Source organism: Gobius niger (genome assembly GCF_951799975.1).
Source record: "Gobius niger genome assembly, chromosome: 23".
Classification (NCBI taxonomy): Eukaryota; Metazoa; Chordata; class Actinopteri; order Gobiiformes; family Gobiidae; genus Gobius; species Gobius niger.
Genome location: NC_136874.1, coordinates 6017429 through 6033139, shown reverse-complemented (window position 1 = coordinate 6033139; position 15711 = coordinate 6017429). Strand labels below are relative to the sequence as shown.

At 41.5% G+C, this 15711-nt stretch overlaps 1 protein-coding gene across 1 annotated transcript in view; it reads right to left on the bottom strand.

The window, feature by feature from the left end:
- Window positions 1–15711, bottom strand: part of nbeal1 (neurobeachin-like 1) — a 47800-nt gene that overhangs the window by 16965 nt on the left and 15124 nt on the right. Inside the window, exons 9-26 of the mRNA XM_079582090.1 lie at window positions 14780–15155; window positions 14588–14694; window positions 13833–13919; window positions 10094–10177; window positions 9906–10004; window positions 7815–8386; window positions 6816–6948; window positions 6615–6734; window positions 6225–6534; window positions 5430–5515; window positions 5207–5296; window positions 4882–5059; window positions 3774–3907; window positions 2959–3118; window positions 2096–2198; window positions 1842–2001; window positions 916–1074; window positions 645–804 (exon numbers count right to left, since the gene is read on the bottom strand). Coding sequence (XP_079438216.1) covers window positions 645–804; window positions 916–1074; window positions 1842–2001; window positions 2096–2198; window positions 2959–3118; window positions 3774–3907; window positions 4882–5059; window positions 5207–5296; window positions 5430–5515; window positions 6225–6534; window positions 6615–6734; window positions 6816–6948; window positions 7815–8386; window positions 9906–10004; window positions 10094–10177; window positions 13833–13919; window positions 14588–14694; window positions 14780–15155 — 3118 coding nt within the window. The remainder of the gene's footprint in view (window positions 1–644; window positions 805–915; window positions 1075–1841; window positions 2002–2095; window positions 2199–2958; window positions 3119–3773; window positions 3908–4881; window positions 5060–5206; window positions 5297–5429; window positions 5516–6224; window positions 6535–6614; window positions 6735–6815; window positions 6949–7814; window positions 8387–9905; window positions 10005–10093; window positions 10178–13832; window positions 13920–14587; window positions 14695–14779; window positions 15156–15711) is intronic.

The following is a 15711-nucleotide window of genomic DNA, read 5'->3' as shown; positions in this document are numbered from 1 at the left end:
GCAGTAAATCGATAATGTCAAAAACTGCATCAAAAACCACAACTGGCTTCTGTTTGATTCACGCCGTTCGAGCTGCATCAAGTGATACCTCATTCAGAAATAGAAACCATTCAAGTCAATGTATGCAGCGCAATCACAATAGCGCTGCATTGTCTGGTGCTCTGCCAGACGGATTCAAAGAGACGACTTTGCTGGATGCCAGGTGCACTTAGAATGAAATAAAAAAGCTAGACAGAAGTAAGACATGAGTCACTTCAGTACCTTTTACAATAAAACAATGTATGCAAACTCGCTTTATTAAACACACCTAGTAAGATTAAGAAATTGAGAGAATCTGAAAGCAATTTGTGTCAGTAACAAGTCGAGAAACCAATGATCACATGCTCAATACACAAATATAAAACATTTAATAAGCAACAGTCATCCTTAATGGGCATTTGAAGTGAGGCAATATTCTCTCCCACTTAGAGAAACTGGGTACAGATATTGGTTTTCTCCAAGAGAACCCCTCAAAGATAAAGACCATTGTACACTAAAGAAAAAATGGATAGGGCAGATAATCCATTCTACTCTTAGCGCTAAAAGATGTATTATTGCAACTGGAACAGTCATGAAAGTCAGACAGGTCAATGAAATGGTCAAACCTGTGTGCAGGATTTGGTTGAGGAGGCAGCGGATCAGGCTGGGGGTGATGTGCAGGTCGGAGAAAAGCAGAGACAGGCCGGAGTACCCCGCCTCCCTCAGCCTCAGACGCTGCTTGTTCTTCTCATAGACGCGGTCACAGCGCAGCATCCGCTCAAACAACTGTGGAGGGAGAAAAACATGTACTTATTGTCAAGCATACATCAGGCAAAACATTATGACGACCGTAAGATAACCCACTCAAATCTTCACTTATTTCTCTGCAAAACTTGCCTTAAAAACCAGCTCCCGAAGTCGATCCGAGTGCTTGTTGTTGAGGAGGAGAGCGTAGCACGAATCGGCCGCACTGGCCTCAAACAGCAGCAGGAAGAGCTGGTCCCGGGACGAACTGTTCTGGAGGAGGCTCAGCAACAACTCCAGCAGCCCACACAACTGAAACAACATATAGAAAGGGAGATTAACAAATCAGCGATCTTAATGTCAAGAAAACTGAGAGACTTCTACGATAGGTTGAAAGGATTTTGCAGAATAAATAGAAAAAGGTTGATTGTGTCGTTACAGTAAATTAAAAACAAAGCGCCGCCAGATAAGGAACCCAAAGATCTTAAACTAAGAAGGGAAAGAACAGGATGGAATGTCCAACCCTCCGATTTTGAAACCAGGGAGAAACCTTTGGTGTGGTTCTCACTCTTTCTGTGATTAAAACTGATTAAATTGATCTAGTCTTAACAGTAATGATCTAATTTCCCGGCATGGCACACTTAGACAGTAACAAGCCTGTAGTACTGGAGTGGGCGGGTGCTTAGCTGTGGAGAAGCCTCATGAGATTAAATGGACCATATGCTCATATCAGGTGATGTCAGCCTGAATAAAGACCTGCGGTGTAAGAGGATATTCAAAGTGACAAAGAGAAAAACAAGACAATGATGGAGGCGGAGGTGTGAGAGAATGAGGAAGAGGCTGTCAACACAACAGTTCAGGTCACTTTCCATCACTAGACACTATTTTACAGATATTATTATACTATAATAGCTGAGGATAGCCAAATAACATGAATGCATAGGTTAGATTAAGCATTTTAAGGTGCCTTTTTTCTCTTTTCTGCCGTACTTTTGCTGTCATGGATGCACTGTTCAGCTGTGGTTGCTTTAAATGCACCATATACAAAAACAAATTAAAAATGAATGTGCTCTCATCACCTGCTCTTCATCTCCAATGGCAGCGATGTATCCCAGCATGCTGTGCATCTCCTCCTGTGACATGCCTTTTCCGATGTAGTACTTAATAAGCCCGAAGAGAGAGGCTCGGATCGTGCGGATGTCATCTTCAGTCAGATCTCCGTCTTTGTTGCTGTTCCTCCTACACAAAGGGCAAAAGAGGCGAACGTTTATGAGCAAAGCAGCGTAATGTGTGGGTTTGAATGAGGCATGAAAGCGGAAAGAGAACACGTTACCCATAATAAAGACGAGCCGCATCAAGGAGGAACTGAACGCCATATCTCTTCCTGAATTGTTTTCTGTTGTCCTTGATGACAGTGGACATGTACTGGATATGACCTTTGAAAAGGAAAGAGAGAAAAAAGAAATTCAGAAAAGTAGGTTTATTTACAACTGTTTAAAAAAATGTATTTGCATTTCTTTGGAAAGTCCCACTGCGATTCAGAATCTCATTTTCAAGTCACATTTCGAGTCACTATTGCCTAAAACCGAGACCAACTAAGAGTCCAAATCACAAGTCAACAAATGTTTTTTTTTGACTATTTTCCGAGCAATGTCCACTCAATAGACCCTTCTATAAATTATTTAAAACCATGTTTATGAAAGCGTTGGTAGTGCCAAGTCCAAATTCTCTAGCCTAGCATTTTGGATTGTACAGTTGCCAATACAACACATGCGTCTACTGACCAGTTCGACACTGAAAACACTATTTTTTGTAATGTGTAATCAAAGAATGGGTTTGGATGAGGACTTAACCTATTCAAATCTCATATTTGGCTGCCTTAACTCAACATCTCCATGGAGACGTCACCAGTAAAGCTACAGTCAGGTCTAATGAGAGGTGAACTGCTCACAGCAAACACATGTTGTGTTATTTTTAGGGATTTTTCAATAAAGAAAATATCTGTAATAAAAAATAACATTTGTATTCTATTTTATTTATCGGGTGAAATGTGGCTTTAAGTTGAATCCCAAATCACTGGCCCTCACAAGTCACAGAAACTCACAAGTCATAACCTGGAAAAGACTTCAAATTCATCTCAGCAAACACGTATGGGCACCACTAATCGTAACAAGATGCATTAGAATTGCATCCCACCTATTCTTAAGGGGAAGTCTCCTTTGTTCCAGATGTTGAAGTTGAAGAGCAGATGAGTGTGCAGCTGCTGGAGCAAAGCCTGGTTCTTCTCACACGTCACCTGCTCGATCAGGAGCTGCATGGCCACTAAAACGCTCACATCCACGTGACCTACAGGCAGCTGGAAATATGACATAATGTACATGTGAATTTAAATTAAAAAAAATAAGCACTGGGAATATATAGTGTAAAGTAAAGACAGTTCTGGCTAAAACAGTCTTGATTCAATGTAAAATGAGATGGACTTTTTCAGAGGGATTTTTGAGAGGGATCATTAATCTGAACTTATTTTGTTTTGATTGCACAGCACATAAATGTCACAAAGAATGAGAAATAGCCAGTCTAGAGCTTGAGACCAAATCCTCCATTGCAGCATGATTCTTCCAATTTTAAACTCATCCTTCACAAATGTGGTAGTGCTGCAAATGTATTAGTGCAAGATGAGACGCGAGACTAAACAGATCTTATCAAAGCAGAGTCCGAAATGGGTTGCGGTCGAGTTTAGAAAAGAAAACACCACAGCTGTTTGTTTGGTGTTTTTAGAGGGTGTAGTCATTTCCCATGCGGTTTCTACAGAGGCTTCAAAATGCTGTTTCAAACAACATCGAATTAACAAATAAACACTTGCATGATCGAGATAAGATCAGTACGAAGAAGATGCTTTTCGATTTGAAGCCACCAAAACCAGCTTAGTCCAAAAATTACAGCAGGAATTTGGCAGAAATGTAGGGATATCTCCTTGCTATATAGACTTGATCATGTGTGATTGTGGATACCTTTTGTAGAAGGGCTCCCAGAGTGCTGACTCCGTGTGTGTGCAGCAGCGTCTCTTGGTTGATTGGATGTCTTTGCAGAAAATGTTTCAGTACCAGCAAAAACGTGGCTACCAAGTTCTTCTCCAGTCTGGCCTCTGTGAAACAAAAGGTGTAAAAGAAAGACAAATCAAGGTCGAGGTCCTCCTTTGCCGCACTTTAAAGAAGTTTAGTATTTTCTGGACTATAAGTCGCACCAGCCTTGGAAACAAGGGGTGGGAACTTCTGGGTACCTCACGATACGCGATACATGGCTTATGAGAACGATTATCTCACATATCTTGTCATATTGCGGAAAAATGACCTACAATACATCACGATACAAAAAAAAACATGCTACTTTTAACCTTTATTTTAAAATACTATATATTATTCATAATTTACATTTAAATAAACAATAAGTCCTATTTCAAAAGTAATAAATAAACCCCAAATTAATCTTATTTATAATTATAAAAACTATCATTAAAGTAATATATTAGTGTGAGCTTTTGGTCCAAACCGTCAATTGGCAGCACTACTGAATTCTACCTCATTAATATGCATGACGTAATCAAAAGTATCAATATCAGAATATCGGTATCGTATCTTCCCGCAAAATATTGCGATACATCAGAAAATCGATATATTGTCACACTCCTATTGGCAACTCCTTGGACACGGAGGCATATCAGCCCCGTTGATAAGCCTCTCCCAGCATCAGGTTGTTGAAGCTCTCATTTGCGAACTCATTCCTCTTGCTGTGCTCGAGCTTTGAGCTCGCGATTAGCTTTTTTTGTTTTCTTCATTGCAGAAAGAGTAACCGCCGCTTTTTGCCAGTCCTTCTTTAGTTTCAGTGGTGCAGGAAGTAAGGAAGAGCTTTATTTGTCATTGTACAGTCAACCATACAGGAGTAGCAGATACAGGTAAACAAGCCTAGAGTGCCCTCTCGCTAATGTCAGTGTGAAATAACAAGCATGAAATAGTATATTTGGATATACAAGTCGCACCCCCAGCTAAACTATGAAAAAAAGTGCAACTTATAGTCCAGAAAATACGGTACTCGTCTTGTGTAATTGTACTATGTGTATACCTGAGGCGCGATTGGAAGGCAGGATGACCCAGTCTCCTTCAGCCGGTGTGGTGACGTCAGGGGTGATAAAGTCCGACCCGGAGCCCGGATCTGAGGTCTGTGGATCCGGAGTCACCAGAGAGAGCTGCTCCAAGATGGGGAATAGCACCAGCAGCCCTCCCACACAGTTAATCACATCCTGAGGAAAATAACACAAGGGTTTACATGGAGGAGGCGGGACTTTATAATGCAACATAAGACTTATAATCGATAATTCTAATCATGAAATTTTGCAAGAATTTTTTGACTGTGAATGTGTTCTGCAGTGTGTAATGAATAACAATACCTTAATGTCCCAGTTGACCACTTTGTTCCCGGTCAGGCGGCCGTGCAGCACGTTGGGCGACAGATCGAGACAGATGGGGCTCTTACACGCCTGGAGAGAACGACAGAGAAATGTAGACGTGGTTTCATTTATAAAAAGAACTCCCGCAGCGAAGCACAATAGGACATAATGAGTGCGCTTCATTTTGAATAGAAGTTGCTCAATATTGGTATGGTGAAAGTACCTTTGGTGAATAGTATAGCAGCAGTTTCGTTGAGAGGTCCCCAAGTTCAGATTCCTGGGCTTTGAGTGGAGATATGCAGTTTGGACCTACATGGAAGAAAACACCAAGTATTTCATTAACCTCTTACTGGAGCTTACAGCCTATAGGCCCGTGTAACGCCTCATTTGAAAGCTTAGACCCACAAAACAGATATAAACTGATCTTTTTCCTTGCATTATTGCCGTCACTTTTCTCACGTTCTTTTTAATCTAATTTTTGCTAATAGATTGTTGAGTTTTTGTCACTTTTTGTTGCACTTTAATCACTTTCTTCTCATTTTTGTCGCCATTTTGACTCTTTTTTTCAAGACTCTTTGGGTTTGGGGTAATGCCAAACTGGAGAAAAATGTCTCGGTTTAGGCGGAAGTAAAGATGTTAATATAAAGATTTTTTAAAGGTGCATTGTGGACCTTTATATTTGAAAAAAAAGTTCATATTTGTGCGTATTTGACCTTGTATTTGACCATTGGCTGTATGAATGGTCAGCATGGCACCTTTACTTTCAATCAAGGTCTCTACAACGCTCCAGGATCAATTGTTTTGTAGGTTTCCGGGTGAGAGGGTCCGTCAGCAGTGAAAACCTTCCAAACAATTGATCCTGGAGCGTCCTATAGACCACTGTGATGGACCACTACCAGGCCAAATACACTCAAATATTATTATTTTTTTTTCACATAAAAAGTTGCACAATGCAGCTGTAAAGATATTTTTTTAAACCGAATAGGACACCTATTACTTGAGTTATCCGTACACTCACCCACACTGCAGATGGCTTTTACGTGATTTGGCTGCAGCGGTTCGTGGAACACCATCACGCTGCCCAGCTGGCCCTGTAGAGAGGTAGGACTGCCCCACTCGCTGTCCTGGGTGCCCGCGGAGATGAGTTTGGTCACGGATTCGGGTTTGCCTCCCAAAAAGCCCCCCCAGGTGTGAGCGGACAGGATGCCCCCCAGAGAGGAGCGCGTGGTGGGGGTGGCGGCGGAGGAGAAAGGCGGGTCGGGGATCTGGGACGGAGGGGGCGTGGTGGTCCGGTGTCCCGCCGAGCCGATGCAACAGGAGGTGAAAGGCTGTGAACAAAATCAGAAAATAGCTTTAGTTTGTATTCCAATTAAACTAGCCATCATTTCCATACAAAATCAACGGTCACCTCAGTCATGGTGGGATACTTGAGCGGCGCCGACAGCTTTTGTTGTCCATCCACATAAATGTAGACCTGACTCTGTCCAAAAGGCCTCTTCCCTGGAACGTGCACCACACCTATGCTGTGCTGTAGTCAAAGGAAAACACAGACAGTTAGGAAAACACATGGAGATTGTTTTGGATTTCAAGAATATCAAAGAACCCTGACCCATAGGGAATCGCAGAAGCAGTAGTCGGGCAGCATCACGGTCACATACTCCTTCTTGGTGCACACAGCCACCACCAGGACCCCCGCCGCGGAGATGAAAGCCTCGAAACCAGTGCCGCCAGGGGAGAAGAAACTGAAGCACACAGTCAATTATTTAAGACGGTGTGAGTGGAGGAGGAGGTGGGTTTATCCAGTTTTTCTTCAACAGTAGATCTTTTGCATATCACTGGCACTCGAATTATAGATTTTTGTGGAGGACAAAGAAAAATCTACAACGTTCTGTGAGGTATTAAAAGTTATTACTGGTAAATATGACTTTTAATGCCAAAAAATTCAATATTCATGCCAGATATCTCAATATCGAAATGATATAACTATGAAAACCAAGCATTTTTCAGAAAAATAAAATCATCATAATAAAGAGTGCAGTTTTATTGATGATAACCTATATCATTTATATCTTGCTTTTGTCGATTTTAATGTTTTGAATGTTCATATCTTGATATCAATACAATAACGATACATCTTTCAGCACTACACTGTAAGGCCTCATTTGAAAGATTTTCCTCTTGTTTTGTTCTCTTTCGTTCTTTTTTTTTACGTTATTGGCCCTTTTTTTGTCTCAGGTTTTTATCACATTTTTGCTGCTTTTTCAATACTTTGTCACGTCTTTATTGCTTTTTTCTAAAAATGCATCTGTCACTTTTTTGTGGCTTTTTTTTGTTGCATTTCTGTCCTTTTTTTTGTCCCTCTTATAATGATTGTTCTGTTGCTGCGTTTTCATCCTTGTCTTTGTCTCATTTTGACACTTTATTCAAGAAGCTTTTAGATTTGGGTGAAGCCAAACTGGAGAAAACATGCTCGGTTTGAGATTTGAGAGTCTTTAGAAATGGTGAATGTGTCAGTAAAAGTATTGTATCCATGCAAAAAAAAAAACCTCATTGGTTTACTGCGACCAGCATAAGTCCTGTGGGCTAAAAGACACTGTGGTAAGTTTACCTGTAGAGCTGCTTCCTCTTGTCCTTACTGGTTGGTCCCAGTTGGTCCTGGTCTAGAGAAAGCCAGGCCAGAAAGCTGAACGCCGACCCGGGCCACCTCTGCACCGTGGGAACTGAAATCCCCGCCATGCCGTGAGTCAGGTCGAAATACTGCATGGCGCTCTCCAAACCTTGCTTCCGCACCATCGTCAGGAGCGCCCTCAGCGCCGGCCCGACGTAGGGGTGCGCCTGCGTTGCGTCCGGCGGTCGCAGCAGCCGCAGAAACTCCAGCAGTTCGTTTGTACTCAGCGACTGTGATCCCAAAGACCCCACGAGCGCGAGCAGGCTCTCCGCGCAGGCTCGGTGCAGCCTCTGGTGCCGATCCAGAGCGCTTAACGCCCGCCTCACCATGGCGGCGTTGACGCAGGTGGCGCGGGTTTGCCGGTTGAGGCAGCTGAGGCGGCGGACCCAGTCGGCGGTGAAGAGCTGGAGGTCGCACGAGTCGAGCTCCGGAAGCAGCTGGACCAGCAGCAGCAAGGGCTCCACGTTACTGATGCCCAGGAGGCCCACGGAGGTGTGCTCGCCCTCCACCGCCTGGACAGAGACACGAGTTTAAGAAAGAAGTCCTTCTACAGGGACGTGAACTGAATTATAACATTTCACTATATTTATTGTCAATGTGTATCTATAGAAGAAAGGCTGCACAATATGAGAAAAAAAATGGAATATTCGACTTGGTTTTCGGCTGTGTGGGCATTTTTAGATCTCAAATCAAATAGAAGGTGAATATTGCGGCCTCTTGCTATATGGCTATTGCGTCACCTAACAATAACAAGGATTTGACAATAGCTTTCTTCAGATTAAGACTCATTGTAATACTGGTCAAAGGTCAAATTTATTTATAGAGCACATTTACAAACAGCAGCCACTGCCCCAAAGTGCTGTACAGATTCATAAAATAAAACAATCAACATTACTGGCAGTCCAATTGAATTCAGTGCTTTATTGTGCACATTTACTTTCTTAAGATTTGTAAATATTCCATCAAACAGAGGAATGAGGGGACATTTTGCTATCCAGAGGAAAATTGGACACAAAGGGAAACATTTGAGGAAATATATTGTATATTTCCAAGTTGCGATTTAATGCCAGTTTGAAGATAGCTTCTTGACCTGAGAGCTTACAATCTATAGGTCAGGGTAACACCTAATGAAAGGTAAGGCTTACAAAACTCATTTAAGAGCTTCTTCCTTGTTTAGCGGTCAAGCTTTAGTCATGTTGTTGTGTTTTCCTCATGTAAAAATTTTGTTACGTATTGGTCACACTTTCATGGCTTCATCACAGTCACATTACACTAAAAAAAGCAAAATGTGGACAAAACGTGACAAAAACGTAGAGAAAAGGTGACAAAAATGTGTCAAAAACCCCACAAACTACTAAAACTTGACCTCAAAAACAAGGAAGAAGCTCAGTTTTGTAGGTCTTTGCTTTCAAATGAGGCTTTACTCTATTTTGGCACAATTCATCTAATTACTTTTAATGCTTCTTAAAGGCCCTATACTTGATTTTTTTAATTGCAAACAATGAAAGAGGAAGCCACTAAGTAAGAATGTTAGTTGTGGTCAAAACACATTTGTTACTTTGCTAATATATTTGTAGCATCCAAATTCTTAGTTTATAGGCGCATTTCACAAAAATGCTAGAAAAATAGCCTGAAAGTTCCTCAAATTGATAAAAATGTATTAGAATTTGATGCATGCTGTTTTCCCCACAAACCTTTGAGTTTACACGATACTAGAGGAGGACAAAGTCTATTTCATTTCATTTCTAGAAGTAAAATTAGGTATAGCTCCTTTAATGCCACATGGAAATTCAGTAATATCTAAGACTCAATAACTCTTTCAAAGGAATTAGGTCATATCTGCTGGCCATATCAAGTAACAGTATTAACCACAGTGCAGAACCAGATATCCAGAATTAGAAAGACCAATATTACATGTTACCAATATTACATGTTTTCACATAAAGTCATGAAGCCAGTTATAGCAGAATCTTATATCAGCCAAGACATCTTCATTGTATATATAACATTACAAACTGAAAAACACTTTACCATGTTCATCAGCTCCTTGAGAAGGTGCCGTGAAGGCTGCCCCAGGGACATCAGGACCTCGTACAGGTGATTATAGCCGATCCTCTCTTTGAACACCTCCTGCAAACGCATGTGCTTGATATTAGCCCAGTGTCACCACACAAGGAGCTCCTATTAGCTCCTTAGTTACCATGGCGTCTTAACTTTACCTTTGCCGCCGGTGATTTATGCATTACTGTGGTTAGGGCTTTAATGGTTGCAATAGCGAGAGAGTCCAGCCGTCCCTGAAACACCTGGAAAATGGACTGTAGTTAGTCAATTACACAACCGCTTCCATGTGTTTATAGCTGCAATGGATTATGGGTAGAGGACAAGGAACACAACGGCAAATCTCCACGGTAAAGCAATGTGCATGCTGCAATTAGGTCTCAAAATGTAGACCATGGAATACAACGTGCAGCACACAGACAGTTCACTTTTGATTCAATTAGTGAAACAAAGTCGTCGTGTTTCCATAAATATAGGATTCTGAGGCTATTGCAAATTGAAGAATGATTAAAGGGATTTTTGTACTACTTTTGTACAGCATGAACATCTTAATAAAGCATTTACAGACTTAGACTAGGCACATTTTGTTCCTCTGAAGTTCTTGTCTCGTCTTAGTTTTGATATTTGAAACCAATGTGTTGTTTAATCAGGGTTTTATCAAATTCATCCATATTTTTCACACGAATTTTCCTTTGGTGGTGTGAAAAGTTTGAGAACCAATGATTTTCTCTTAGATAGCATAATTATCATTTTCTTTCAGTGAAACAGCAATTTTAATAAGGAAAAGTTGGGCAGAAAAGCTGCTGACAGGAAGTGACATAGATGAAGGTAAAGCTCCACAGCAGTTTGACTCCCCATGGACTTAACATGGTCGGCACGGCAACAGTTTAAAATTGTTTGCCTTCAACTACATCACTTCCTGTCGGTGTCCAATAAGGAAGTGAAACTATAAATGGCCAAACTAAAGAAAGCTAGGTACAATCTTTAGCAAAATCCTAAATATAATTGTGTTAAATATGTTTTAGCAAAAGGTGTGTCTAATGTGTCACTTTAAAGGTGCATTATGCAACTTATTAATGCGAAAAAACAAACTAACTAAAAAACTTGGTATTTGTGTGTAATTGACCTTTTTCTGACCCAGTGGCTGTATGGTTATCATGGCGGCTTTACTTTCGAGAGATACAGACGGCATCTCTGGAATCGCCCATATATGGTCATGTTTGAAAACAATTTGGAGAAAATCTAAACTTTCTCTAATTATTCAACTTTAATAAATGCTGAATGATGAATATATTTTTCTACTAAATAAAAACACAGTCATGGAGAGGAGTAAAGTGGTTCAACAGCCCATAAATACATAAACAACGAAATGCTAGCCTCGTGCTAATGCTAACGCTAGCCAGCACGAGCTACGACTACTGTTTTTCCGCTTCTACCGAACAATCTGCTGTGGAAAAATATCCATATGGACCCGATTTACTACTTTGACTTTATTTATGTGATAAATAAGTTCATATTCCACCAGAAAATGGCTAAAAAGATTCTGTTTTCCCCCTCGGCGAAGCCACGCCCCCTTCTATGACGCTGTCTGTATCGATCACAGTGGCTTCTAATACTCACATCAATTGTTTTGTAGGTTTTTCGTGTGAGTGGGTCCGTCAGCAGTGAAAACCAACCAGAAACTCTAAAAACAATTGATCCTGGAGCAGCATAGAAGCCACTGTGATGGAAAATAAAGGCCACTGGGTCACTGAAAAGTTGTATAATGCATCTTTAATGAGATACAGTAACAATAGTCATAGATACTGTATGTTTTGTTCTGGTTTTCCTACATCTTTGTATGCCTAGTCCATTTGTTATTTACAAAATGAGAAATACATAAAGTAGCACAAATTATATTTAATGGAAACACGACTATTGTAAGTAAAATCATTGCTACCTCCTGTTACAACTAGTGTTTTCTTTCTACTCCAGGTTCTACACAGTCCTATATTAAAACACACTTAAAACTGGAGAAGAAAGATTTTGAAACATCAAATAAAACACATAAAACAATCCCAAAAACCAAACCAACATTCAACACACAATCCAAAGCATGCAGCCCTTAAAAACACAAGCCATCTCCATCCAGCTGAGTCCCACGTTAACCAAAAAGGATCGGTTTATTAAGAAAGTCGAAATGTTTTAACTGGACACGCTGGAGAGGGACTTGAGAAACAACGTTCAACTTTAAGATCGATATTTGGATGCCGAAATCAAAAGGCAGATACGGGTTTAGCTCGGTCATGACACACACCAGGCCACTGTGACGGCATTCAGATGGAGCCCACTGTCCCGCAGACAAGCACAAGGCGAAACGGAGGACAGGGAGGGACGACAGAGGACAAAGAAATTATAAATAAAGAGGGTAATTTATGAAAGAATAAACTCACTCCACAGCAAGACTCGAACGGGGTTGAAATTTGATGACTGCTCAGGTGGGGGTTATGAGGATAAATCAGACAAACCCACCTTACTCCTCTATTGTAAAACTATTTGCTCTCCGGCTTTACTCAATAGGCCAACCCTGTCTGTCCCAATTATACAACATTGAAAAGGTTGCTTGTCCCTTTGCTGTACAAGCTTTCATTCCCCCCCTTTGTATCTAGTACTGAGCCACCTTTTATATCGCGGTATAATCCCTCCATTGATGTAGTCATGGTGAACACAGGTGGACAGGCCTGTTTGAGACGGGCACCTGTACCTTTTCAGTTTAGGCCTGGGTAACCTTATACAGCGACAGATGCAACAGCCTGGACTCTGTGTTTTAGGCATCGGACTTTCTCGGTTCTGCAGCGATGATTAAATAAATAAGTAAACATGATGCACAGACTGTATAATGCATCAATAAAGATGGACATGGAGTTGTATTATGTATAAAACCTGCAGCGAACCCTGTAGTTTAGACCTATTCAAACATGTTCTGAAGATAATCCTTTTTTTCACATTATACAACTTTCTACTTGTATCTACTATAGAAAAATAATTATTAGTTGAAATATTCTTTTAATGACTGCTTAAAGGGACTAGATGCAAGTCATTTTATACTCACTATTGCCACCTCAGGTCTTATGCGTAACTGCAGTCTCTATATTAAAGCGATATTTCAGGATTTTTGACATAGGGCCTCATTTCTTAATTATCCAGAGTGTTGTTGATTTCTGGAGATATATATTTTTTTTATTCATGCAGCTTATATTTGAAGAATTTAGTGGTGCTAGGCTAGTGCTAGGCTAGTGCATGTCTATGGTAACTAGTAGCAATTTTGCATTTGAAAGAACGTATGTTTGAGCAGCATCAGCTTCGTGGTTTTAAGCTTCACAGCGGCGGAGTGATCTGCTAGAAAATAGTCTCTCAAAAAGCGTAATTTATGTGATGCAAGGTCAGCTATATTTAAAAAAATAGAGTGCACTGTGCTTGGGTCAGACTGTTTTTAATGCAGGCTACTAGGTACCATAGACATGCACAAGCCTAGCACTAGCCAAGCACCACTAAACTCTTCAAATATAAGGACTGGGATTTTAGAGGCAGTTATAGTGAATAGTTTTAAGCTCATTCTACACATTAGGACATGGCTAGAACATGTAGGGGGAGGAAAGTTACATAATTTTAACTCTGTATAGTCCCTTTAAGAACTGAAAAGTCCTAACCCACTAATTGAGTTGCATTGTTTGCCGAGTGTAATAAAACGAAAGTGTAATTTGAGAGCAGGAAAAACATCTCGTCTGGCTTGCCGTGGAGTGGTTTTAAACGGGAAGATTTCGGGGCGTGGCAGCAGCAGGTGTTGATAAGCAGGTGGATGATCTTAACAAATAAATGAATGAATGGATTATATGCGTTAGGGGCTTTTCTCTTGGGTACCTGCGTGTCCCTCTCTCCTGACAGTAACAAGGTGTTGGTTATATCTTTTTGGTCCTTGTCAGCCGTGGCGCTCCTTGAGTTAACCAGCTGACACAGATACAACATAGCACAGGCGACATGTCAACAAAGCAAGTGGTGTGAGAGAGGTTATATGGAGAGATTAGGAAGATTAGAGGAGGGCAGAGGGGGCAGCGCAGGGGAGGGGAGAGGGGAGATGACTTTTACCGAGTTGTGGGAGGGGGAAGGAGAGGTGAGGGAGGTTAGAAAAAGCCAAGACCCTGGAGATGAGGGTCGCTGTGAAGAGGCAAACCGGTGGGCAGGCCTTGCTGTGGGAGGCTGACATGCAAAGTGTGGGAAGAGGAGTTTTCTCACTAAACAATACAGGAATCCCTCTAGCTAGATCACCCCCATGCATTAATAGTCCTACATCTCGAACAAAAATAACATAGGAAGGCCCACCTAAGGAGTTGTAGTGACTGTAATTAACCACAAAACAAAATACACTGAACTTTGTATCCATGTTTAAAAGTTTTCTTAACTTTAACACCATTCCTCCTACTACAAGCTACAAATATATGGTTGTTAACTGTGCATTTCTATTATAGTTGTGCAGACTAAATCCCATTTCAGTCTCAGCTAATCTGTACCTGCTGAGACACACCACTGATTTGCATATTTGATGAGAAATCTGAATAAATGATCCGATTCCTCCCACGATTCAACAATTCTAAAGACAAGCAGGAGGATTTCTTTACCTTGCTGTTTTGCAGGAGCCGCGTCAGATGCTCAAAGCAGTTGCTGTTGAGGAAGATGGCTTGTAAGACTGGCCTGTCCGAGCACAGGAACATGTCCCTGATAGTGTCTATGGGAAAACAGAAATAAGATGGGAAAACAAATGACTTAAATTGAACAAAATACCAGTAATAATATTTCAATGAAGTGCATACCTAACATGTTGACTTGCAGCGCCACAAATCTACTCTCCCAGTGCCTCCCTAGCGTTGGCACTTTACCCTTCCCTTGTTTCTGCTGCTGCTGCTGTTGCTGTTTTGAAGCCACGACCGCCGCCGGGTCCGAATTGAGCAGCTTGAAGTAATTCTCCAGGACCGAGGCGATCTCCACTTGCCGCTGGTCCGAACTGGAGGCGAGGAGGCGCTGTACGACCTCGCGGAGGCAGCCTAAAGTTAACAGGGCTTTCCTGTCCGGGGCCACGCTGTCCCAGTCCTCCCCTTCATCCGTGGGGCAGCTACCCAGGGAGCAGTCCCCCAGCACCCGCATCAAGACCTCCATGGTGGCGGGGGAGATGGCAAGCAGAGCATTCCTCTACGGAGAAAACAAGAGATAAACAAAGGAGAATCAGCCGTGTTTATTTTGGTGATGTTATACGAAAAAAAGCTTGTAAGACATCACACCCTTCTGCATCCAAGAATGTTCGTCGAAGATTCTTCCTTTCATGTGCAAACAAAGCAGCATCTCTTATTCTCTCTTATCCCCATCATTTTGATTTTAGATCAAAGGGAAGGTGCCGACTTTTACATTATTTATTGAAAGTAGTCCAACAATGGCTCTATAACCCCAGGCCTTCTCCCTTCCCTTTTTGTATATTAGTTTTATGTGTCCCTTCAACTTGTTTTCTGTATATGGATCCTCGTCTTCAATTGGTGGATTGCCTTAAGCCCTGCAGTAGGATTGGTCCCGGTGGTCTGCTGCCTTCTGCCTCGTGATTGGTGCGGCAGCTCAGTGATTGAATGTGTCTCAAGGTGTGTCTCCACCTTTAATGGCCGCACCGATTTAAGGACACAGGCCCCTTGTGGCCAGTGTGCCATTCATCCTGGTCTCTTTTTGGAATGTTCGCTCGCATTTATTTCTTGGCTTATTT